Genomic DNA, 26,032 nt, shown 5'->3' on the forward strand with positions numbered 1-26,032 from the left:
CCCGGTTTCCTCCCCGGGAGTTGCCAACTCCCGAAGGCGAAACGAATTTCCCCCCCGAACTCGGAAAGCGGCCGGTCCTTCGGGTTTCCGGGACCTCGATCCCCGGATTTCCGATCGGCCATGTCCTCGCATGCGAGATATCGATCCCCCAGGGTTTGAGCTTCCGCGCCGATCCCCGTGTTATCCGATAAGAACTACCCCGCTTAGAGCGTGTTCGCAGGTTTTCCTTTCTAATCGCTTCCCGAAATCACCCATCACACGCCTCCTTCTCGAGGAGTGAGAGCACCGTGATGAGCAATTTTGACAATCTTTATTAGATTCTTATTTTTTTTCATCAAGGGTAGGGAGAGATATTGCACCCCAGTGAATTGCCCCGGGGTGCCGATAAGAGGTATCGCAGTTTCGTCCCCACTTTGAACGTAAAATCTAGGGATTTTCAATTCCTCCTCTGTCCCTAGTTTTTCTTATTGCGAGTTTTTCCCTCCCTCTTCCTATATCCGGAAGGTTAAAAGTGGCGCCGGTGATAACATCCCCGTTAAACCCTTCCAATCTGTTGTCACCCCTTTAAAATTGCGCGGTACGTGACCCGGGCACGCTTTAATACGCCTAAGAGGGTTACTTTGCGGAGCGCTCGGAGGTCCTGATAGCGTTATCAGGATTACCTCGCTGCGATGACGGTGGCCCCCCTTATAAAAAATAAAACTTATGAATTTAACAACTGTAAATTCCCATTCTGGATCTCAGCCCCTAAGGAGGTTAGATTCGGCTTGCCTCGGCGAAGAGACTCGATCTCGTCGCCGCGATTATCCGTACCGTGCGAGAGAGGGGAGACTCCTAGGGGTAGCCATTTCCGGGCACCGAGGGTGTGTTTACACCGGCGAGGATTACCCGACTGAGGGGTAGCCGTGTCGAATAGAGCGCGGTTTAGGCGCGCCACCCGTAAGGGAAGTTTACAGAGCGACCACCGATGTACGTAGGCGTGTACGTGGGGTGCAAACCCGAGCGAGGCCGGGCCCCAGGGGGTTGGTCGCGCCGATGTAACCGCGGATTATAAGCCGCATTGATTACGGACTTAACATGCCGCCGGGTAGCCGGTATCGCCCTGGAAATCGGGCTTTACTTAATAATCGAGTAATCACGTGTGCTCGCCTTGACTCGTGGGGGTGGTTGTCACCCCCTGGCCCCCTCGGGGCACCGAGGGCGGAACGCGTACCTCGACATCGAGTCTAATAACCCTTGCCAATACGGGACATTTATTCAAATCCAGGATTTCGGAGACTTTTCCTCGGGAGGAATTAAATCCCCGTGTATCCAAGGGGGGTGTCACGAGGCGTCGAAGAATCCCCCGCACCCCCGGCAGCAATTTGGGGCCGATCGTTCACCGGGACATCACCCACCCGGGTAGGATTTTTCAATTAGCATATAAATCAGATCCCCCTCGGTAAGACGCGGTGCGTGCGGCACCCGCGCGCGGAAAAACCGCGGCGAATCTATCAACCCTTGGGCTCCATTGTGTCTCCGGGTCGCGTGACAACGATCCAGGAGGGGTGGAAAAATGCCCGGCGATAATTCATTTCAACGTCGGGGGGGCGACTCCACTTTTCTTCCCCTTTCTTCCTTCTCCCTCCCTTTCTCGGCCCTTTGGAGAAATCTGGCGCAAATCGCGGGGGTCGCGCAAACCGCCCCTCTGGCTCTGCAATTGGCTAACCCGGAATCAATCTCGCTCACCGAGAATGACCGCAAACGAGCGAAAACGAGCGACGTCGGTCATGTAATGACCCGGCTAAGTGCCCCGGTCTCTGCGAAATAATAACACCCTGCCCGGTCGCAATTGTCGTCTTTTAACGCGCCCGAGGACATTGTCACGACTGCTCGTACCGAGGGGGGCAAAAAGACCGACCATTTTCTTTTTCCTAATCGTCGAGAAACGACCAGTCGATGATCTTTCGCGTTCCACGGTCGTTTAAAAAATTACTAGTTTCTCCGAATAAGTGATTACACCGTGTAATTGTCATTGCGTGAAAGAGATGTTGATCTCTACAATGGCATCTCCTATTTTTCAGGGCGATTCTCCCGGAAAGGGGAGACTTTCATTTCCATTGTCCTTTAATTCGGGAAAAATTCTCAGGTTTGTCGAAGATTGCCCTCGCACGCGAGTACGCTCTCTTTGTCGCTGCAGAGTATGGCTATCGTGACACACTTTGGTCTAGACTAAATCATTTAGGAATCATTACTCCCCATCCCACGTACATCCCACCCCAGCGTATCTCCGGTCGCATTGTCGCGCCTCGGGTGTTAACTCGATGTACCGGGTGCTCTTGGAAGTGTCCAAGACTCCGAGACCACCGTCTAAAACCCGCCCAGCCAAAAGTACCTACAATAATTCGCAGTCCCCCCAATTTTATACTTTCCCCGCGATATTCTCAATTCTCAATTCCCACGACCTTCCCAAAAATACCTGTCCCCAAAATTTCCAGCTATCAGGTGGACGAGGAATTTTATTACCCTTACATGAATAATTGGGATGATGTAAAAGAGAGGAGGATGAGCCCTACACGCAGAGGACAATTGTAGACAAATTCACGAGTCCCCGCGATACTTTCAATTTTTAATTTCCACGACCTTCTATAAAAAAAAAAAATACCCGACCAATCATTTCAAGGTATCGGAAGAAAAAAAAAGAAAAAAAAATAAAATTTGACGGTACCGAGAAGAGATATACAAGGCGAGAAAAATTCTGGCCTGCTTCGATTCGACCAGGGAGTACATAAGCAAAGAGACGCGCACCGACGTCATCGAGATGCAAGGAGAGGGCGACATTGAGTGGTAATTGAGCAGGCAATCATGGCTCATCCTCACTAACACCTCGTGGCACACTGACACCGTGCACAGTCGGCGCAATCATCGCCGTCATTCACTGCGATATTGACACTTTTTCCGGAGGTCGACGATCACGTGAAACCGGGAAATTAATACGCCTATTATTGATATTAATTATTTACAATAAAGGCATACACGTCAGCCCACCTATAGCCCACTGTACAAACACGATATCGCTACTTGATGCAGAAATTTCAATATCCCTCCGTCGACGCGACATTTTTATAACCGCGATTTCTACCCAGTCCTAATTAACAAACTTAGAGAAACCTGAAACAATGCGAATCTTTTTCCATCGCGCCGTTTTCATCGAAACGCATATTTCCAAGTTCCGCTAAACTCGGCTTCAATACAACATGGCACTTTGATAACAACGCGGTTCCGATACAACGCGGAATTAACCGTGTTAAAGGAGGGTTGAGTGCACCCCCTAATTACAGGAGGTAAGTTTCTAACTACCCGCGTGCTCCTAACATGCCGAATATACTCAATGCGTAAATTAATAAGAAAAAAAATGTCATTTAACCAGTGAAATATATTTTTTAATTCAAAGAATAATTATTCGACTCAAGTAATATAATAATATAATAATATTCTAAACCAGAGGTTTCGAACTTCCTGTCCACGGGGCGACGGGTATTGGCCCCCGCCTCGGAAATTTGCCATGGTCGCCGACCAGCCGGAACTGCCGCCAACTTTTCGCAAGGTCCCTTCTAACTATCCCAAACTGTACGACGTACCTAACTAGGAGAGCCACGGCCCTCCGTCAAAATATCGAGCCTCGTCGTCAAGCTCTCTCTCGAGACAATTAGGCACGGAGCCGTTGTCCGAATTTTGCGGGACAAGGGTACCTCGACATACCCAACGAATGCCCGTTACCATACGTACCCGAAATATACAATTAGGACCGAGAATCCAAACTGCGGAGTGCAAAACAATTCCCTCGATCCATCTCAACGATGAATATGAACAATAATTATCAAAAAAAATAAAAATAAAAATAAAAAATACATAAGCGTCTTACTTGTCGCTACGCATCTATTCACGACGATGCGGTTGAATGTCAGAGACGTAAAGTGCTGCCGTTTAGAAATTAAAAAAAAATATATAATAATTAGGAAAATTAGGATAGCCTAGACAGGACGGATTTTCCTGGGATGTATGGGAATCAGGGGTCAGGGTGAAATGTTGCGAGGGCGTAAAAACTCCCTTGGATTTAGAAGATCGGCCTCGCCGAAGGGGGCGGCCGAGAGATCCGCGGTCGGCCTCTCCTAACCTTAAAATATTTAATAGGCCGCCGTCGATCCTCCTAAGGGGCGCATCATCGACGGCATTACCCCCGGCGAATAATTCACGGGGTTCCCGTGGGTTTCCCGGGGCCTCGTGTACCCGGTGTCCCGGAAGTTCGTAGGCCCATTGTGTCCCGGCATTGTCGGCCCGTCCAAAGCGACAGAGGGAGAGAGAGAGAGAGAGCGAGAGGCGACGCATATCGCGGGGGGCTTCGCTCATAATTTACGTCGGTCCACGTTGTAACGCGCCTTCGGCCCTCCGCACATGTATCCGCGTATCCGGCGCACCCGGACGGGAGCCCTATCTGAATAGAATACGTAACTTTATCCCGCCGGCTCGATTCCGCGTGCATAATTCGCGGGTACCGCGAGTATACCGCTGTTATCAAGGGCCGCGACGTACCTGACCTCGCGCAATTGTCGCGCCAATTACCGGCGCCCCTCGTCCCTTGAGACAGGGACATGAAAAAAAAAAAAAAAAATAGAAAAAAAACCCTAAACGTGACAAAGGTACGAAGTCAAGCCTCTAATCGCTCGAGGAGTTATCAGGCCCGATAATGACCTTATGGGAAAAGGGTGAAGAAAAGACTCTCCCCCAAATTTGGAACTTAACACGGATTTCAATGAGTTTGAAACTGCGTACGATGCAAACAACTCGTACAGAATGGTCTGATCCAGGTTCTCGAGACAATTGAAATATTATCTCGATGACGTTTAATCTCCAATTTTTATATTCTACGGGGCCTCCTCCCTCCACCCTGAACACATCCTCCTGGATTGCTCGATCGTGTGAAGCGAGAACACGAGTATCTGTATCGTGGAGCGCGAAGACCTCGGGACCTTCGAAGGGCGATATTCGGGACGGAAGTCGATTTCTATCGGGATTGCCGGGAATATCGATGAAGCAGGGCGCGAGGCCGATGCTTTGACGTTGCCCGATGGAGGGGAAAAGGAGGACTCCTGAGAAGAGACTCGAGCCGACACTCGTTAAAGGTGCCCCGATCCGGAGGCGACGCGATTTGGAGTGATCCAATAAACGGGACGCGCCCAAGGGACGCCACCGCCGGTGGCGACGAAGGGAGAACGGGAGAGGGGAAAAAAAAATCCCCGGCAGAAAATAAAGGAGCAGAGAAGAGAGAGAAAAAGAGCCAGAACGCGGGCAAAGCGGGAGGAAACAAAGAGGCGCGAGAGGGGCGGACAGTATATACATATCGGGGAATCGGGGCACAGTATGTCGTAGACAAGAGGGAAATGACGCCGTGATTCGTGAAACATGGCGTGCCATAAAATCGTCGCCCCCCCCCCCCCCCCCTCTAGACAACGTCGACGAAAAGACGCGATCGTGAGTCCGCATTTCCGCTTCCCGATATTCCTCCTTCCCCAGAAATCGACGGCGACCGAGACACCTAGAGAAGGGTCGCCTGGAAATCGGGGGAGCCCCATTGAGGAGCACGTCGTCCTTTGCCTCCTTCAGGATCCTACACCCCCATGGGAATCCTTCCGGATGCCATCCCATCTTGGAGACACCCTCCCAAGAATGGACGAACCCATGGATCGCCATTATTATTCTTCCTCTCTCCCGTTTCTCTTTCTCTCGCCTTCTCATCCGAAATAAAAAAATATATCCGATAGGTATTAAAATTTTCCGGGAAAAAAAAAAAAGAAGAAGAAGAAGAAGAAAATTATTTCCGCCGAGATAACGACTGATCCTCACGACGTAAGTTGGTCAGTTTAAGTCCTCGACGAAGAGCGACAGAGGGAAGGAGCAGGTCGTAACGACGTGGGACAACCGGTTCGTCCTTAAACGGCCTCGAAAGGATACTCCAGCCAGGATTCCCGAGGACGAGAGAAGCTCGTGCCGGGAATTGGAGCAGTGGGCCTCGGGCCTATCCTTGCAGTCGCGAGATGTAGTTCTTCTCTACGTAAGGCGGCCAAAAAATCGGTACCAGTGATATTCCTGCCTCTGTCAAGAATCGCCCAAACCCACGTGCAGTACCTCGTTCCATCCCGGGAAAACAATTCGCGGGCAGCTCGTGAAGCGGAAAAAATAAAAGAGTAGGTGAATGCAAAGAGAACCGAAATTCGTTATACCGGGAAACAAACGCCCGATCGTAGGTTACATAAAACCGGAGGGGTTAATGGGTCAATTCCACCGTCCAATGGGGTCTGCACGATGTGCGATTGAATGGCTCGAGCACACCTTAAACCATTCAATCCTGCTTAATTAAAATGCGTGTCGATTCCCGACGCGCGTCCTCCGTAGTTGCGTGCAAAGGACAGGAAAACTTGCGAGCGTTTCGGAAAATCAACGCGGAGAAACGGTGTACCCGCTCTTTAAATAAACTCGGACAAAAAGCAGCAATGTGATAAAAACACCCTTGCACGAAAAAAAAAATATATATATACATATACACACGCACTTTTCCATATTTATGTTCCAGCTACCGACCATTACCTAGCCTACAATTGCGACACCTCGCCGCGTGTCATTTTCCCATTCCCGATCCTTTTCTTTTCCTCCATACGGTGTAACGACTCCTGGCGTAATCATGGATCCCCCGACAGCGGCGATAAGTCCTCGGTCGGCGGAAAGTGAGCCGGTTCTCACGCGCGGAATAACCGCAACCGAGGCAGGCGGGTATCCCTCGTAAAGGAGCCAAGGTAAGGAAGGTCGATCAGGGGTTCCGTATCGAATTTGTTTTTAGCAGCTAAACACGAACGGTGAACTGGATCCGATTGAACCGTAGCCGCGGTATCGAGGATCCGATTTCGCGAATCGCGATTCGGCCTCGGGATCTCGCGTGACGTTCGACGCTCGTTCCCTCCGCGATAATATTCCCATTTTCCCTACAGCGAGTACGCACCCCAAAAAAATAAAATAAAATAAAATAAAAGGAAGAAACAAGTGGGAGGATAAATTTGACTTTCCCAGGAAACTCGGAGGAGCGGCGAATTTCCGCGCGATGCGTCCATCGCGGAGACGCGAGCTCGGCCCATCGGGCGCGCGAAAGGGCGAAACTGCAGGCAATCAGGGAGGACAATTTGGCCGGGATCGTGTTCGCAAACTGCATTAACGAGGCGCCCCGTCCGACCAAACGATACCTACGGCCGATTGGCTGGACCTTGCCCGATGCAACCTTGCAATTAATGCACCCTGCACGAATGCACGGCGTAGGTGGATATAAGCGAGCGCCCCGAGGTACGTACCCGGGGCGTGATATATCGCCGTCTATGGGGGAGGCGGAAAAAAAAAAAGAGGACAAATTTGAATAGTCCGTCGGTTATTAATTCAGGATCGGGGGTAATTAGTCATTGGTGGGGGGACGGTAAGAAGTGCAAGGTGTCCGCGCCGGCGCATCCGAGGAATCATTGTGCGCGGTGTGGGAGCGTATACGCAACGGGACGCACATTGTTTTGTCTCGGCACGAACCGCTCGTTAAAAATATCCGGTCGAGACGCGGGAGAGAATGAGGGAAGAGAGCGCTAGAAGGGGGAACAGGACGGGGGAACAGAAGAGAGTAACAAGTTCGCAGGTTCCTTAACCCTCTCGCGACTACTCCGAGCCGGTGCCGGCGCAGCATCCTCTGTCGAATGACGAACCGACAGATGAGAAGTGAGGCTCGACAGTTCCAGACGCTTCGAATTCGTCTCTGATGCTTTCTTTTTTTTTTAAATCGCACGCAGGTATATAGATGTGTATAAAATAAGAAACAAAATAGGAATAATTCTACAGCGCAGAAGTGAGGCTCGACAGTTCCAGACGCTTCGAATTCGTCTCTGATGCTTTCTTTTTTTTTTAAATCGCACGCAGGTATATAGATTTGTATAAAATAAAAAAAAAAAATTAATATATAATCTAGTCGATTTAATCCAATAATTCCCGCCGCAAGACGAGGGACTCGTGCGACGTGTATCCATTTCCGATCCCAGTATCCATAAAGGCTGCGTAAAATCGAGGATTGAACATCCGAAGCCTCGGGGAGTCGATCCGTTATCACCTTACAAATAGAAATTGGAGACACCACAAGATTAATCAGATTCTTCAAGATTTTCTTCGAAATTTCAACGCGACGCGAGAAGAGACGTCGGACGAGATGTATTTTTGCCGCCGCGCAGGAAGAGACGGAGATAATAAATGCGCGTTTTCCGCGAGGAATGACGAAGCCAATGATAACAGGAAGCGAGGAAGTGAAGAGAGAGAGAGGGAGAGAAAAAAAAAGAAGAAAAAAAGATCTCGAAAAGGGAAAAACAAATAAACTAGGAGACTCGTCACATCGTTCTCTCGTGTCACGCTCGCTTGACGCATCGCTTACGTACTCCTGCATTCCCGTCGTTTACGAATCATCGGGTTCAATTGATTCATGCACGATTGCTCCACATACGCGCATCCACATGTGCAGAAAAGCCAGGAAAATCCGCGCGTGGAGCCTCCACGATTTCCAGGGAGTATTTCCCCTCACGGGTAAGACCTCGAGTGGATACCTCCTAAGGCGCACCTTGCACCTTGCACGTGCGCTAAATATTTTCTCTTTTATTTATCTTTTTTATATATAAAACAAAAGGATATCCTCACACCCTGAACCCCTTTCGTCGATTGGCGAACGATCCGAGAATGGGACATTCGTCGAAAATCAAGGGAAATAAATTCCGAATGTCCATATACGACCCCCCATAACCCGGAGCATGAATTGCCCCCCCACCCCGGGGCAATTATTATTTTTTTTTTCTTCTTAAACCGCAGAAAACAAAGGACGCGGCAGTAAATTCCCCCTTTCACTCCACCAGGACGAGCCATCGAAAATTCATTGGATTCCACAGTCGCATAAAACGTGCATTTGAATTTTAACAGCGCCCTTTGACTTCATCGGTCAGTGTTGTTTCACAAAAGGGGTATAAACGGTGGGTGGGGGGTGGGGGATCAAAGAGGGAGAGAGACAGTTTCCGCACCAGGCCTCGTGCACAAAGTCGAATCGTATCCCCCGGGTTTACGATCGCGGCCGATAACGAGAAGAAAATCGCTTTACAAGTCGTTTTCACCTGGATAAAAAAAAAATCCCGCGAGGAGTTCCCTCGCTAAGGAGAGGAACCCCTCACCTGCGAAATCGATCTACCGTGCGCGTCTTCCCCCGGCGACCCCCCGCAAGTAAGGGGGGGGGGCGGGATTTTTGTCACAGCAACAAGTTGCAAACCCACTCTCTTCCTCTCCTCCTGTACTTCCCTCTCTTCCTGCCTCCTCCTACGGGAAAAATCCCCTCCCGACAAGGTGCCTCGCGAAGCCGTTCGATCCGATCGAAGGATCGATCGCGATCGAGCCTCCCCATAAAAAGCCGAAAAATAACAACCATCGCGCCGGACTCCTGCGGCAAAACGCGGCGGCGGATCCGCGAGTGATTCACCGCTCCGAACACAGTGGGGCCCGATTATAATTTACAGGTAGCGACGCGTGTCGGGGTTTTCGCGGGGGGTCGTTGCCGCCCCTTTACACGCGTATCTGTCCCCGCCTCAATATATATCGACACACCGCGTCGGCCGCTCGTGAAAGAGCGAATCGCGATTCGCGACCCCGCTTTCCCCCCCGATCGGCCGCGACAAACCGCGCTTCCGGTTGTTCGATGGCCCCGCACTTCCGGTCGAATTCAAAAGACCGCCGCGCGTTTTCCGCAACGAACCCCGGGGGTTAAACCTTACGCGATCGCAGATTTACGCGACCGATCTCGCCCTAGGGTACACAGCGACCCGCGATAAACTCGAAAAAAAAAAAAAAGAAAAATTAAAAATGCAACTTCCCAACCTTATCAATTATCTCGGCTGACTACGCCCCCAGGGATGCCGGTCGCAATCAAGGCTTGAAAAAAAAAAAAAAAAATTGCAGAACCCACAACTCGAACGCGCTACCTCGATCTCGGTTCGCGATACTCAGGTATCAAACAACATTATGATATTATCGAGAGAAAGTTGCTTAAACCTCGACTGATCCCTGATAACCTCCGTGCCTTCTTCGGGTCCATCCAACCCTGAACCGAGTTTTTCCTTTCTTTTATCATTCTTCCACCCGTGCTCTTTTTCGTTTCTGGTCGCCTAAACATTAATTGCATTAAAAAAATCTCGTAGTATTACCCTCGGATTTTGTAACCACGGGTTTTGAATGAATGGACAGTGAAGTGATAAAAAAAAATGTGGCGATGGTTAACCCAGGTTTTGTTATGAGATTCGACCTTGAGTTGGAAGTTAACGATGTTCCGCCGATCCCGTTTCGAGGGCGCCCTCTATCTATGTCCTTTGTATCCAGTTGTGGAATCTGCTCGAGTTTATCCAAGAATGGTGCCTCGACAGGTCGAGGCCAGCTACGGAATGTCCGAGGTCGCGATGCCCCGAAGAGAGCTCCTGTTAACTCGCCATGCGGATCGAATGAACATGCTCCGCTCTATCGACGCTACCAATCGGAATCGCCGTTTTGATAATGCCATCCAACTGCAGTAGCCCGGCACGCGACGACGATCGGTACCAGCCTAAAAATGGGGACCAACGAAATTTTCACAAGCAAATTCCCCCAAAACAGTGCACTTCCCTTCTACATAAAATTCCCTCAATTTTTCCTAAAATATCGAATAAAAAAGAAAATTATTAAAAAACGGTTTAAATGGCACGGCGCGAAATCCTGACATTTCCCCGCAGGAGAAAAGAAAACTGAAGATGATCGTAGATTTTCAGAGGGTGGAGGGGGATTGGTATACATGGGTGAATTTTTGCAAAATTGAACAATAACCGATACAGTTCGAAAGGCGATAGGATGCGCGGATAGCGGCGGCAGGTTAGGGGAACGCACCTGCTGCGTAAGAGGCGCCTATGCGTGTCGTAAAGCCTCTTCCCCTTTCACGAGCGTTCACTTTCGTTCGTTATTCAAATTACCGGGAGCGGCGAGCGAACTCGGCGCGCCGGATAAAAATAATGAATACCCGTTTCCGGTAAAAATAGCGCCAACTCGCAAAACACCGCAGCCGTGGAATCCTCCAGGAGTCAGTTACCGCGCAACAATAACGGCCATATTGAATCCTAGAACCGTTAAAAATACGAACGCAACCTTGAACCGTTCCTCGAAGACGGTGGAAAATTCTAGAGTGCTCGAAATATTTCTAAATCCCCCCCGTGATAACGATGCCCCAAGAAAGACTTGGAAAAATTTAGGGAAAGAGAAAGGGATCGTTTAAACGTGTATGTATGTTCGAGAAGTAGGAGGTCGGTTACGGTACCTGAGACAAGTCGCTGTCCTCCCGGATGCGGCCCTCGACGGTGGTGGCGTCGGTCGAGGCGAAGAGGACGGCGAGGACGGCGAAGAGGGCGACCGAGGCGGAGCACATGTTGGGCGTCGCGAGGGATCCGGCGGCGCTGTCGCGGGAGCTCGCCCGCGAAGTCACAGATCCACAGAATTCACTGAACGCACAGATGCGCGGCGGCGTCGGCCGTCGCTTGTTCGGAAGTCTTCGTGAGCGATCGGCTCGGATCGGCGAAAGCGATCGGCAGGAGCGGCGGGACCCGGGGGGGAAGCGCGGGGAGAGGAGACAGCGAAGGAGAGCCGCGGCGGTAGCCAGTGACCCGGTCTCGCCTGCTGACCGATTCGGATCGGACGCGCGCTCCTCTGCGGGTGACGTGTTAACGACACGGAGGATGGCGCGGAACTGTGCCCCCTCCGCGCGCGGACCCGCGACTCCCCACCCCGCGCGCCGCCGCCCCACCCCTCGCGCCGCACGCTCCACCCTCTCGCTCGCGCGCGCCTCGGGCCTTAGCGCCCCCTCTCTCGCGCGCCGCGGCCCGTATCTCCCCCCCTCTCTCGCTCCGCCTCGCGCGCCGAGACCACGTGGTGACGTCACGCGCCCCGACCCGCATCCGTGACGTCACGGCTGCCGCCGACGCGCGGCAACGTGGCCGGGCGCCCCGTGCTTACTTTGCGAGCGGACGCCGAGCGTCGCGGGGTGTCCGCGCGTCTCCCCCGCCGCGGAAAGCTCGCGCTCCGTGATGCGACCCTGATTTGCCACTCGAATTCTCGCGGCCTCGCTGTGATGTGCGTCGTGTAACGACGAACCGTGAGCTCGTTTCTTCAATTATGGTTTTCTGTGACTTCCTGATCACTTCCCCGTTCTACATGGTGCTAAGAGCTTATCGGATGATATTACCGTTACTTGTTTATGTTACCTCTTTTTGTTGTCTGAACTGAAATGACGCATACGAATAATCCTGCGGACGACTAATTAAAAAAAAAGATTTGAATATATTTAATGAGAAGGAAATTAAATAGAGGGAAATGAAAATCTCACAGTGGTGGTATTTTCAGCCCTACATCTTCACCTCGCTTCGTTTCGTTTCCTCCGCATTGTTCAAAATTGTAAACCTCCACCTGACAAGGGAAACGGATCAGAATCAATGCGGTTTCTCTGTCGGGATTTGTTTGCCACGCCTAACAAGCATTTTTCAATCCGTTCCTGTCCAGATTTGATGGACGTAGTGTATGGTGGTTAAAACCGATCGCTTTTACTTACAAAGGAGCCCGAGGAAATTTTTTTGAAAGTTAATGAAAAGACTGACATTTTGTTTGTTACTCGTTGTAAATGCAGTTGTTACGTATTCCACGGAGATCATGTTTTTCGGCGATTTTTATGATTCACAGTTTTGGTAAAATATTCCAGATTCACGGCTCCATTGTTACGCGCGAAATTCCGGTGGGAAAATGGTCTCTTTTTTTTTTATTTCTTGTTTTAGGTGGGCTTAAGGTGATATGAAAGTGTGATATATACGTACCGGGAAGGCGACATATTTATAAAACTTTTCTCCAAACTGGGTGCACCGAATTATCTGAAACTTTAACACGTGACTGAATAATTCGGTGCACCCAGTCTGGGGAAACGTTTTATCATTATTTTGAATTTTTCGTACGTGTGTATCGCACTTTCATATCACCTTAAGCATTTTACGCATGCAGTTATGCGTGTGCACGTTTTCGGGCTCGATTGAAAAATATTCCCATACAAAATTGCTGCAGTACTTCGTAATAAAGATCGCCTCGGTTTAGGATTCTACCGGCGAGGATCGTAAACGCGAGGTTAAGTACTCTCACTGATTGCCATTAATTAATTCCGGCTTTACAATCCCTCCCTTTATCGAAGCCACTGATGCTCTAGCTGCACTTTCGCTTGAATCTTCCATTAAGGGAAGTCAATTTTGCATTCTCGATTTTAATCGGCATTCTTCATCAACGAGAATCGGCACTCTTCTGAACTCTAAATCGAAAATATTAAACGATAATTTTTTTGAAATATTCTCAAGTGAGACTCAAAGACGAAATAACGACGAGACGGTGCAATATCGGTGGATTTATGATAATTTAAAATTTGGAGGAATTAAAAAAAAAGTATTCGCCATATCTGATCATTTTGGAGTATTAAAGTCGAGGAGTGTAGAAGCGTGCGTGTACGTTTGTTTAATTTATGAAATCTTGATCCGACGAAGTCAAGGAGGAAATTTCGAAACTCTGGCCGATCGAATCTCTCGTCTAAGCTCGCTGGAAGTTTCTCATCCTCTAGTAATTACGTAGTCGAGGATGAGCTTGTTTGACCTCCGCAACTAGACCAATTTAGGACTGCTTAAGTAAGTAATCCGCTAGAGTTTTGGACTAAACGTACCTATACGTTTATATACCAAAATATATTTTACGACATCGAGAAAATCCTTGGAAAATTTCGCAGACCTGAAAATAATCGCGACGCTAATTTGGTCTTCACTTTTCCCTCTCCGAATCACACAAATGGACGAACGATCATTGCCCAGATCCTATAATAATCATTTTAATATCTATTAAAGACTGAAAATGAAATATTCTCCCAGAGGCTAATAGGGATTTACTGAATAATTGAAAATGATAACCGTTACATCATTTATAATTGCCAGCTGGGATTTTGGAAACACGACAGGGCTTTTCACATGTTAAGAGTTGTACGACAATCGAATGCTTTTAACAGGACGCGTTTTACAGTATTGATTTCGGTCAATCCCTGCGAATTTCCGATATCCGAGAGTCGCATTATTTCCCGCTAAATCGCTAATTAATTGAATGAAGGTAACAAATTACAGGATATCCTGTTAATTTACCTGCTCGAATTTGAGCCCGAAGGCCGATTTGGGAACTCGGGGAAATTCTGATGCGTAGGTCTATGTACAGTGGTGGACATGGATGTCTTCCCATTATGCTCGTCCGATACCATATCTGCAGGGATGGCATACATGTTCACCACTGTACCTCCAGGGAATGCTGGATCCAATTTTTGTGTAGAAGGAACGGCAGGGTTTTTAATGAAAAATTAAGTTGTCGATACCGTGAGTAACTCAATGTCGAGCGCTATCGTGATGTCATTTTGACTTTTCGTCGATATTCATGGCGGGTGATCTACATCGGTGGGTCGTACTGGCCAAATTGGCTTTCTCATTTCCAATCAATTTCATCTGATTTAGTCGTTTGATGGTAACAGATCCGAATTGGATTTAATAAATGACGCGGCTCGTTAATGCCGGCTGATAAAATCTGTTGGCATTGCGCGTTACAATAAGCCGGTACCCGGGATTTCTATTGGATGCCGAACTCGTTGGAAAGCGACCAATTTTTGCCCTCTCACTCGTTTGAAAAGCTCCCAAACGGGGCTCGGCCGTAGCCGTTTGCGGGGGTTATAACCGCATAAAGTTCGGCCCTGCACGGCCCAATTGGAACCGTGTGGAGTGATAAAACAATGGTAATTAAGGACCGGCGGTGCAGATCGTAAAGATGGCGGAGATGCGTATAAAAGCGAACAATAACCTCGGTACGTGGGTGCTGCTGCCCCGAAATAGTCATGAACTGTCCCAGGGACATCTCTCAGAGTTTCGCGCCCGAAGATAACCCTTTGCTCTTCGAGACCATTGAATTCGGACCTAAAAGCTCAATATTTAACATCACTCCGGGGACCTCGACATCGAATACTGGAAGCTCTGAAAAAAATTCTCCTAATTGAAAATTTATTCCCGAGAAAATTAATCCTTTCGACAGGGGTAAGAAATCTATATCAAATAGATATATTTTCACGTCACTCGGTGTAACGAACTCAGGTCGATGAACGTTTTGTTCGTACTCGAAATGTATCGAGGGAACGGATCGAGAAATAAAGGTTGTTTCATACATTACTTAAATTTTTAATTAAGCCTACCTGTATCTAGACGAATTTTCTACAATTTATTAGAATTACGATCCTTCTTTGGCTTAATTCCCATGTTAAGTGAGTTGTCAGGGTTTTAGCGAGTCGGGCAGTGTTAACTTGAAAAATTTAATTACCCGTTACAGACGTGGGCTAAGTCCTTAATCCCAGTAAGCCTCGCCTTTGTCGAACACGGGCCAGGTTATTACGAGGATAAAGGAAGGTTTTACCAGCAGGAATGAAAAGCTAAACTTGGGCCAGCCCGGTCGGCCGGTCGTGCATCTTTGTGCACCTCGCTCGTCCTCAAAGTGATGGTCATCAATCGCGAGCGAGGCGGAACTCCGCAACGTAATTAATACCTCGATTTTATTTTCACATTTCATGGCTTGTTGGAGGCTGCGCCGTCAACCGATTCGTTTATTAAACGGTCAGGCTGGAATCAAAGCTCGACTCACTGTCGAGCTTTCAGCGGAAATAACAGACGTAACTGTGCCCTGTGACTCCGGACGTGGTTCATTAAAGCGCAACTCGAGCGATCTCGCCGAAAGATTCCTTTTAACTTTTTTCCGCCTCTTCAGCACCGGACTCGGTGCTGATGATATACCAGGTTTCGCGAAACCCTCGAATGTTTAATCACGTAGTCCGGCACTGCCATTCGTGTCCATAGATAACCCGATCTGTCCCTTTCCTCGCCCTTTTCAGTCCCCACTCGAGTCTTATTGCCGATTAGTCTCATAAAAAGGACCAATGGACGGCAAATATCGACAAAATCTCGATTTCCACAGTTAAAAAGAAAACCCACATCCTTTACTCCACCCTTTTTCGATATTTTCCAGCCAGTGTGCTTATCAATGTCAAAGCTCCATTTTCGTTTTTCTTTTTTTTTCTTTTTTTTTCCAAGCCGCTCGAATTACCTCGGAATTAAGTATTACCTCGAGCAGAAGAAATATGTCGCGTAGTAAAGTGGCGTCGCGTAAATTGAAACATTTTACAGCGCATTGTGCAGCATCTGCGAGGCGAAACGATGGTGGACGCCAGTCGATTTATCGCTCTAGTTAATTGAATATCGGGGGTGCAAGTAGCACTCCACCCGTTCGACTCTCGGACGGATTATTAATGCGGTGATAAAAACGAGCTCGCATGACTCCTATCACTCGAATCACTGCCTCTGGGAGTGCATCGCGCCGCATGCCGCGACAAGCTGCAGTTGTCAAAGTTCGACGGCATCCCCGATACGAAAGGACGTCAAGAACCGTATCCGGGATGAGCCCGGGTAAACCGCGAGTTGTTAATATTAATGCGTCTTCGGAATTGCCGAATCGACCAAGGAAAAAAGCCGGAATTCGAAGATTACTGCAAGGCGAAGTGCAGTATACAGAATGTAAGACCTGCACGGAGGGAGCCGGATTGCATCTTGTCAACCCGCGAAAATGGAAAAATGGATAAACAGAAAAAGGGCACAAAGGGGTGTTAAAATGATCGAAGTAAGTACCTAAAAGTGCATCTGCATCCGAGACCGGAGTGCAGGTTTAACTACCTCCCAGGTGGACCGATATCTGCCCATAACTCATCTGCTATAAATATTAATAATTACAGCACAGGGCAATATCTCCTCGCACAAGGACCCAGGGAGTTGTCGAAGACTTTTAGGGTCCTGCAAGGGAAGGAACTCGAAAGAAATCCGATTTAATCATTTCCGATTCATTACTCCCCGGCGACAGCCTCGCGGGCAACTTTCTCTAATAATTAAGGCTTCAAGTGGCGACCTCCTGAACGCTTAAGAGTCCGGAATAAATACGACGGCTCGTTTCCCGTTTTTAATTAAAGAACGCGGAAAAAAAGGAAAAGGGGATTTCGCGTTACGAAGGGATGTAACGTGTGCCTTCTGCTAGTCCTCCTTCAACGTTAATAAATTTCACGAGGGCTTACGTAATGGCTCTGCGCTGGGTGCACCTTTGGGACCCTCTAGATTCTCCCTTTATTTATAGAATGCATGCTACCTTGCACCATCCGAACGAAGGTGTTTACTTAATGACGCAGGGCGGTGCAACGCGCTGCAGCCATTATATACCGGCACGCGCTGCACCGCGCTGCAGCTCATTATTCCCTGAATCTTCTTAGGTAACCCTCGCCATCCCGAAATCCGCATTACTCTTAGTCGGCGTTTAACCTCCACTGTATATTTTAACGCTGGCCTGTTACGCGGTGCGTACCTCGGAAGTCTTCCTGCCGCAATGGATACTGCAGGTGCAGCTGCGCACAATCGCGGCATACGAGTGGATAGGTAGACGGCTACGTGCGTAGCTGCGTACGTACGCAGATTACACCCCGATAGGAGCTAGGATGAGGGTTTCTGGGCGGCTCGTTATGCCAAGGCAAACTACCCAAGTGAATTTCTCCAACGACGCCCGCAGTTTCCCAACGGGGTGTTATCACAATCGCGAGCGAATCGCGGCGCCCCTGCGTAAGGAGTGTTTGGGCTGGTTCACACCGTGCACGGCCGAGCTTGCGAGCTTTGGTTATAGAAAGCGCGTCCCGTGCCCTGATTACGACGTTATCACCCACCGGAGGATAGGGCGGTAACGGGCCTGGAAAAAATAAAATGGAAAACCGCTTATCGAACCTCCACCCCTTTTTTGAGATACTTTAAACCGCACCGCTGGTTACACGTCGCAAATCGGATTGATTCGCGTTGTCTCTCACCGATATCTGGAATACGTGGAACGGGTATCTCGATGGTGTTTTTTTTTTTTTTTAGCAAAAATCGGTACTTCGTTACCGGGTCATATCAAATATTAATTTCTTTATTACGGCTCTAGATGTATTAATTGTTCATGGTCTTGTTGCCGGGGGATTTCATGTGATCTTTCGGGAATGGCGGCGATTTAGCGGGCTCTCTTTTTAGTCGATATTTTATGATTTGCGGAGTGATTAAACGTTAATTCGATTTCTTGCCCTTTGATGGGAGCATGTCGCGGGGCGTTTGAAAATCCTCGACTCGATTTGTTGAGAGGTCACAGGTAATCGCTCGTGATGGGATTCTGAAATCGAATTAATACACCTCTAGCTGTAAATGTGAAATGGCCTTTTAGGCATTTCATTTGCGAACTGTCGCTTTGATATCGAGTTGTCGAGCGGATAATAGTTCGAGTTTACGTAGACATTTTCCTTCGATAAGGTGCACCCTATTTTGCGGGATAATTATTTAGAATTACCAATAAACCACAGCCCGTATGATTTATCACTGAAGGCAGTAAGAGATTCAAATCGAGTTATTACACAATTTCACCTTAGTGGATAATTCAGCAAAAGGAACTGATTTAATTTAGGGCTCCAGTTCTATCAGATTTTCAGTAACTGCAGCACGTGATAACAGTTTTTTTTTTTTCACGCAAAGTGCCGAAATAAAAGGCGTCGTAAAAGGATTCCATTGATTGGTGGAATTAGCCCACAAAAATGGATCGCAGAAAACGGCTTACAAAGGTTTGCAAGTGGCTCACAACCGGGATAATCGGCTTTGTCCGAACGGACTGCCGAATCGCGAATGGGACTCCGAAAAACGGCTGTCAAAATATTTCTTTTTATCGGATTTTCAACCCAGATTTGAATGCCAGCTTCCTCGGGGTGGAATTCGGGCATCAGGGATCCGCGAAACGTGGGAGGCGCGAAGAAACCTCAATCATCGTAGGAAGAAATTGATACGAGCTTATCGGGGAGATTGTCGAGAACAGGGAATCCGGATGTATCGAGAGAATGCCGGAATTACTCCATTTGTGTATCGGGTTTACTGGTCGAAATCGAATCCACCGTAGTCACGGATCCGTCGATTCGTGCAGATCGCCGGGAAAATTCTGTGCTTGCAGGCGCAGCAATGTGCAAGCACATTACAACTCGCTGATCTTTGTGCAACCTGGCCAGCATTTCTGTTGGAAAATTAAAAACCAATAATGGGTGCGATAATGCGGAAAATTCCCTGGTGCGCACGCAATGAAAGCTCGATCCAGGTAGATACGAGAGAGCTATCGATGCCCATTATTCCGCGATTATTCCAAAAGCTCCACAGGTATGTTTGTTGACTCAGAACTGATTGACTGCGGCGGGCGGTATCGGATTTTTTGCTGGCACTCGGACGATTTTACGAATTTACGTTCACTGTATCAGAAAAAAAAACAGATAATTAATTTCATGAAGTGCATGTCTTTTTTTTATTTTATGGATAATTCCTGATAACGTTACACGTATGCATGATTATGCGGGGCGATCCTTTCGCTACCTTTATTTTTGCCGATGGACGTTTAACGAAGTTAAATGAAAAATAAATAATTTCACGAAGTGTGAATATTTTTTCATAACATTGGACAGATATTTATGATTATCTGGGGCGATTTGTCGGTCTGGTTTGTTCAGAGAATCTGCAAGCTCCGTCCGCGGATACTCGAGGACACGCGCAGACGTCCCAACTCGTTCGCATCAGTCGTAGGAAAGCCGCAAGCTCTGGGAAGGTATTCTCGTATAACCGCCGAGGGAATCGCGTGTCAGACACAGAAGCTCGTCGCCACGAGAGCTTCCGGTTCCTCGAAGAGCCGCAGCTCCGACTCGTCGACGGCTCGACTTTTGGCGAACCATGGAGGACCGCGGTCGCTCCTGAGAGTCCATTACGGTTCCGGTGGGCTCGAGCTTTCGAGCTTGCGGTCAATCGAGCGGCCACTTAGTCGAATTACGCCAGCGAAATGGAAACCGAAGGGGACGCTCCGTCGCTTTCGCGAGTAATGCGCAAAAAGAATTCCACGAGGTCCACACTTTTTAAGAATTAAAATCACTGCAGGCGAGAAATCGATACGAGCATTTCAAGTCTTTCTTCGCGTCCCGTCTCTAATTATTAAAAGGAGCTCGAAAAATCCCCACATTGAAATTTTCTTTAATAATTACCATTAAAATGATTATTAGATAATTAAAAGGAGAAATGGCGCTCTGGTAGAATGTCTTTTCCGAAGTCTTTCCACGTTTTACCTTGAGAGAAATTTCAAAATCGACGGTCTCCTGTAGAGGTCCACGTTTGCAGCCTTCGTGCCATCCCAGGCACTCACCTTTGTCGCATTGTTTTCACGTAATCAAATTGTTCGAGGACTAATATTGTCCTCTGGTTCGTCCACGAGGTCCTTTTCAACGGCCGCGTTTCCAAGAGGCGCCGCGCACCTCTGCCCCCACGTGTTTGCTCTTCTTCTATTTCCCACCTTCTTCTGTTCTCTCTCTGCAGGAGAAGGGTGACCGAGAGGAAGAAGTCTTCAGGTTCCCCGAAGAAAAGAAAAATGGTTCGCTTTTTGGAGCGGCTCCTCGGGAAGGGCTTTGGATATGGATTCAACCGAGGACTCCGGGGCCGTCCGTTCTCCTTCGTTTTTACCTCCCCGATGGATTTTTCTTTCGCCTTTATCGCGAATTCAAAAATCAAGCCGGAGGAATGTTACGCTATTGAACGTTATTAATATTTCTTTCTTTGTGCGTTTTTCGCCTCCTCGCTTCGTTATGAATTTCGCCTCTGCGAGGATTCTGCGTGTCAGTGTTCCCCTCGCGCCGCGTATTAATGGATATTGATGTAACCATGCCGTTTAATATTCCCAATTACATTTGCCCCGCTAATTCCCGATTAAGAGTGTTCCTCGGGATCGCAATATTCATTTCCTGGTTAATCGAACGTATTTATGGAGGCTCGGATTCGTCCCTTTGTATGTCTCGTCCCTTCGTGTCAATCGGGCTTGACAGGAATTGAATTTCATCTCGATCCCGATGTCGGGCACGCGTAAACGACCAAATTCATTTTTCCTTCATTTGTCTCAATTTATTTATCCCCTCTATTTTATTCTAGTTTCTTTTTACAGGGCAGGCTCGATCTCTCGCGAGGTTTCCCTTCGACACGCACGCCCTGTTTCACCCCTAACTACGTATACGTCCGTGCCACCTGGGATTCATTTGAATCGTTTAGAGCCTGTTATAACTTTTATTTATCCCGTAACTTTCCAGCCCCTGGCTCCCGTTGCAGCCGTTATTAACACTGTTATTTCCCGATTCGCGGGAACTTGGGAACGCAGTTACGTCCCTGTCAGATTGCCATACCTTCCCCGAGCGAATTAGAAGGTAAAAAGAGTCGAAGGGAAGACCGGAAGACGGCCGAGGAACGGAAGCCGATGCTGAAACTTTAATGACTCCGTGGCCACCCCGAGTCGAGCAGTCTCGCGATCGCCCACTGCGTTACCCCAGAACGTTCTGAAAAAAAAATTAATATAAGTGTCGTGACCCTCCTTCGATCCCTTTCCTTCATTTCTACCGACTCTCCTTCATAATTCCCCACGAGCATCGCGAAGAAACCAGACTTTGGAGACGAATTAAAATTCCGAAAAATCACCCATTTTCCCGAATTTGATAGGGCCTGGTTTAATTCGATCCTCGGGGAGGGAAATAAGGGAAAGTGAAAAATATGCCGAAGGGAGGTGTCAAGGGGCACGTTAAATAGATATTAAAATATTTTGTACTCTACTTCGAGCCATCATATCTTTTCAGTTTACTCGAGGGAACTTTTTTCTATTTGAGGGGAATTTCGCGTCCCGAGGAAGTCCCGGGAACCTCGTCCCCGACGTCGAAATCTTATATTAACATACTTCCAGGAATCTGGGGAAAGTCCTGACGCCGAGGGAAAGTTCCTCCGGGGTGTAGCTACTCGGTGTCGCGACGACGACGCTGCTCGTCTGCGAGCTGGTTGTAAAATTTGTCGGACGACGCTCTCGAGCTGTAAGGACCGAGCTACGGACGACGTCGTTGACGATGCAAATACAACAGAGGGCTAACCAAGTGTCGCGTAACTTTAAGCCTTTAATTTCGCCGACGTCGCGAGTAAGGGATCCTCGTAAAGCGAAAGAGGAAGGACGGCCGCGAGTTTTACCGGTAACCGGGCTTTAAGGTCTAAGAGTGATGATAAGAGGCTTCGCCGATAACTTCTCGCCACCCTGGGCTTTCCTCTCCTCTCAAAAGTAATAATCGAGTCGCGATTCCTTTGAGATCTTTTTTCTTAACAATTTTCAATCAAGGGAAATGAATCCTCATTGTCAGTCAAAAGGAAAACCTGGATGAGTTGTTATGACCGATCCGTTTCTCGGCGCGGTCTGATACTCGGATTCTTTTATTTCACCTCGTTGATTATTCTCCATAATGTTTACCTTAAACCTGATTTACGCGGAATATCCAATTTGCCCAAACGTTTTTTTCCCTTTGGCCGAGCCTACGAGTCCTGCGATTCGGTTTCGCGGCATGTTTAAATTAAATCGTCATCGTGGTCTGCGGCTCGCTCAAACCGAAATCAATGAATCATTGAATTTGCAAACCGAGGTGGAAACGTGGTTTACCGTTATGCCGAATCATAATTTAAGCGCCGGGGAAAGAGAAAAATCATTTCGTTAATTACGATCCGGAGCGCGACGCGAGAATCGGGGGGACGTCGAAATGACTCGTAAAAAAAATAATTTCGGACTTTTATGGCATTGTTTTCTTAATCGCTGATCACGCGCGGCATGAACATATTACTGGTAGATTATAAAAAATTATTCACGGCACGTTTCGCATTTCTGGGATTATCTTCGGCTGAGTTCGGGAGTTCCAGTCAAGTTCTTGTAGATTCGTGGCTCAACTCTTAACGCCACTCTTACATAACGTCTCTGGCATTGTCTCTTGAAAAGTTATTTTCTTAGCCGGTGGTCGCCGACCAGGAGAAGATCTCGAAGGGATGCTGGGAATGCTTATTTTCCACGGTGGAATCTCCCGAATGACGCCACATGCATTTCAAGTCGCTTCTTAGAGCCGCTCCGAAATGGCTGGTGCAGGACAACGAGGAAGATCCCACTTCCAGCCGAGTATCAGACCGTGGGATCTGATTACACTGATCTTCAGGTACCTCGTGCCTGCCATTACCATTTGCAACGCTTCGCGTGCACCGACTGCGATTCGTATCGCCCATTGTCCCACCAGGATTATCCGCTCCTCGCCTAACCCCTACGTTCCTCCCCATCTTATACATAATCAGCCCATTTTTGTGCTAATCCATTCCGCCCTTGTTCCAAAAACAAAGGCATCCATTTGATCGATACACAACTTCACGGCATTACCTTGCACCGGAGTCTGCACCCCGACTTTTATTATTATTATATATATATATAATTATCGCTCGATTGCAATTATAGCCTAATTCACAGAGTCAATTGACGACCCTCCCTTATGACCGAAGCCACGAAAAATCCGAGTCTGCCTCGTAAGGGCATTTTTTCTTCTCAATTTTATCATCGTTTAATATCACGGAACGACGCGCATCGAGTGCACTTTACTCGATGGCTTATTTTATCAGGAGAGCATATCAGTGAATGCCGTTTCGGAAGGGTATTCAAGAAGACGCGAACCGAGCCTTAAACCCCCTCGATAACGCCGGAGCTAACAAACGCCGGTGCAATGTATGGTAATGCACCCGATAATGCACTCTATACGGGTTTTGCCCATTGCGGCGCGGCTGCACTTCGGCTTTGATGCACAATGCGGCATATCCGGGGAATGGCGGAAATCGCTAGAGGTGCGAGAAGGGTCGCGGAAGTCGCAGACGTTGTGAATGTTGATGCCGCAGGTGCAAGGTGGAGGCTCGTCGACGTTCCACGTGGAAATTCTGCGTCGATTTCGTCCCTCGTAATGGGGGTTGAAAATTTACCCATTTCAGGGACATTTCACGGACAATGCCGAATCTCGACGCGCCGATAGGCCCGGAAATTAAATAATCAAACATCGGTCCGCGGGGTAATTAATTAATCTCGTGGCCGATCCGTACTATCAATAATTCGTCGGCGTCGAATTAACGGCCAAGGGATATCCGTGAGAATTATTTATGCATGCCGCGGTGCGTTCTGACAGATCGCGACAAAAAAATTCCTCCTGCCTCGCAGGGACGAATCGGAGATATCGAGATTAAGAGGTAATTTTTAATGGCATTCTGCTCGATAATTCCGATTCCCAAGGGGACGACTTCCAGTCTGCCCAGAACTCGACCATTTCCACTTATGATCGCTCTCTTCGTCCTCTTCATTGATTCTCCGTTTATCTCCTTTCTCAATTTCTCATAGAAATTTTCTCTGCGTGGTGAAAAGGCTCTCCGGAGGTGTTTTACCTTAATATGGATTTTTGTTTGCAAAGTTGATGAATATTTTCCCGGTTTTTATTTATTTTTAATTTCTAGGTAGCGGGTGCTATTTGTTAATTGATGAGGTTAACGTGGGTTGTTGGGTATTTACGTTGCAGCTGATTCGGATTTTAATGCGGTGTCCTCTTCGACGTGTAAGAGCAACTTCGAGGTCGAGGGATTTTCACTCGACTTTTTAATCCTTCCCTCTTAATCGCATCGCTGGCGCCGCTTTCTCGGGGAGCTGCGACCGATCGTTTAAGGAACCAAGAGAGGTGTGAGCGGAAACGAGGAAATTCAAGGAGATGAAGAGAGACGAGGGGAATCTCCGGACGAAACCGGGTCGCGGCCAGGAAAAGCCTCGCATTAAGGGATTACGCGTTATTTATTTATATCCACGAGATGTTCACACGCGGACCGACCTTCCGCGACATGGGAAAATTTCGAGGCTCTTAGAGATTTCCTCCGGAAAATGGAGCCAATGGTCGGGGCTCCGTTTAGAGTCCGTTTCGCTCTCTCCGCAGTTTTTGCTCCTCGCGACCGTTTTTCCTGGCTGTTCCGAAGTTTCCTAGGGATTACACGTTATTTATTTATATCTACGTGGTATCCTCACGAAATCCGACCTCTCGCGATAGGGGAGAATTTTGAGGCCCTCCGAGGTTTCCTTCAAAAAATGGAAGAAATGGTCGACAGTCCTATTAGGGTCCTTTAAAGGCATTTTCCGGAATTTTCGGAATTTTGCCACCCTTCTTCCCACTTCTTTCACCTTTCGTAGGGAGTGGAAAAATTCCCATATTAAGGGATTACATACGTTACGTTGCGTTATTTATTTGTAGTCAGATGTTTATACAAAGATCAGCCTCGGAGAGACAAATGGAAGAATTTCGAGGCTCTTTGAGATTTCTTCCGGGAAATGGAGCGAATGGTTAGGGTTCGTTTAGATCCCTTCTTGGTACCTCTGCAGTTTTCCACCTTTCGCGACCCTTTTTCCCGGTCCTTCCCACCTTTCGTAAGGGAACCCGGCGGCGCTTTCTCGTAAGTTTCCGCGGGGTCGCGGCTCGCCCTCCTGGAAATCGAGGCCAAGTAACGCGCTCGTACCTCATTTTGGATCCCCTCGTTCCACCCTGCCAACAATCATGGCAATTTCCCGTAACGGTCTGGAGCAAACGTTGCAATTTCTGGCCTCACCGGGTTCTTTCCCAGGACCGGCTCTCGAGGAAATCCACCAGCTGCGCGCCATTGTTTTCGCGGCGCTTGCACCTGATGAAATTATTGAATCCGCCCGGGCGCCCCGGGCCGCGTATTCTTTCACCGGATATCCGGAGAAATCCTTTTCCTCTTTAGCTTTATCGTTTCCCGAAGGGCTGCCGATCCGGATATCGGACGAGCCAGGCTGAGAGGGAAACTTCGAAATCGGAACTCCCCTTCGAAGCTTGGAGGACGTCTAC

General features: G+C 48.3%; 1 protein-coding gene across 3 annotated transcripts in view; it reads right to left on the bottom strand.

Moving 5' to 3' along the window:
• LOC105701271 (fasciclin-1) overlaps positions 1 to 11,832 on the bottom strand; it is a 218,607-nt gene extending 206,775 nt beyond the window's left edge. For all 3 annotated transcript variants that reach the window (XM_012427889.2, XM_012427890.2, XM_012427888.2), the window contains exon 1: positions 11,420 to 11,832. In XM_012427889.2, the coding sequence (XP_012283312.1) occupies positions 11,420 to 11,527 (108 nt within the window). In that variant the 5' untranslated portion in view covers positions 11,528 to 11,832. The remainder of the gene's footprint in view (positions 1 to 11,419) is intronic.
• Between the last annotated feature and the right edge of the window lie 14,200 nt (positions 11,833 to 26,032).

The sequence above is a fragment of the Orussus abietinus genome, unplaced genomic scaffold (genome assembly GCF_000612105.2).
Source record: "Orussus abietinus isolate OABI.00-Male unplaced genomic scaffold, Oabi_2.0 scaffold5, whole genome shotgun sequence".
Classification (NCBI taxonomy): domain Eukaryota; kingdom Metazoa; phylum Arthropoda; class Insecta; order Hymenoptera; family Orussidae; genus Orussus; species Orussus abietinus.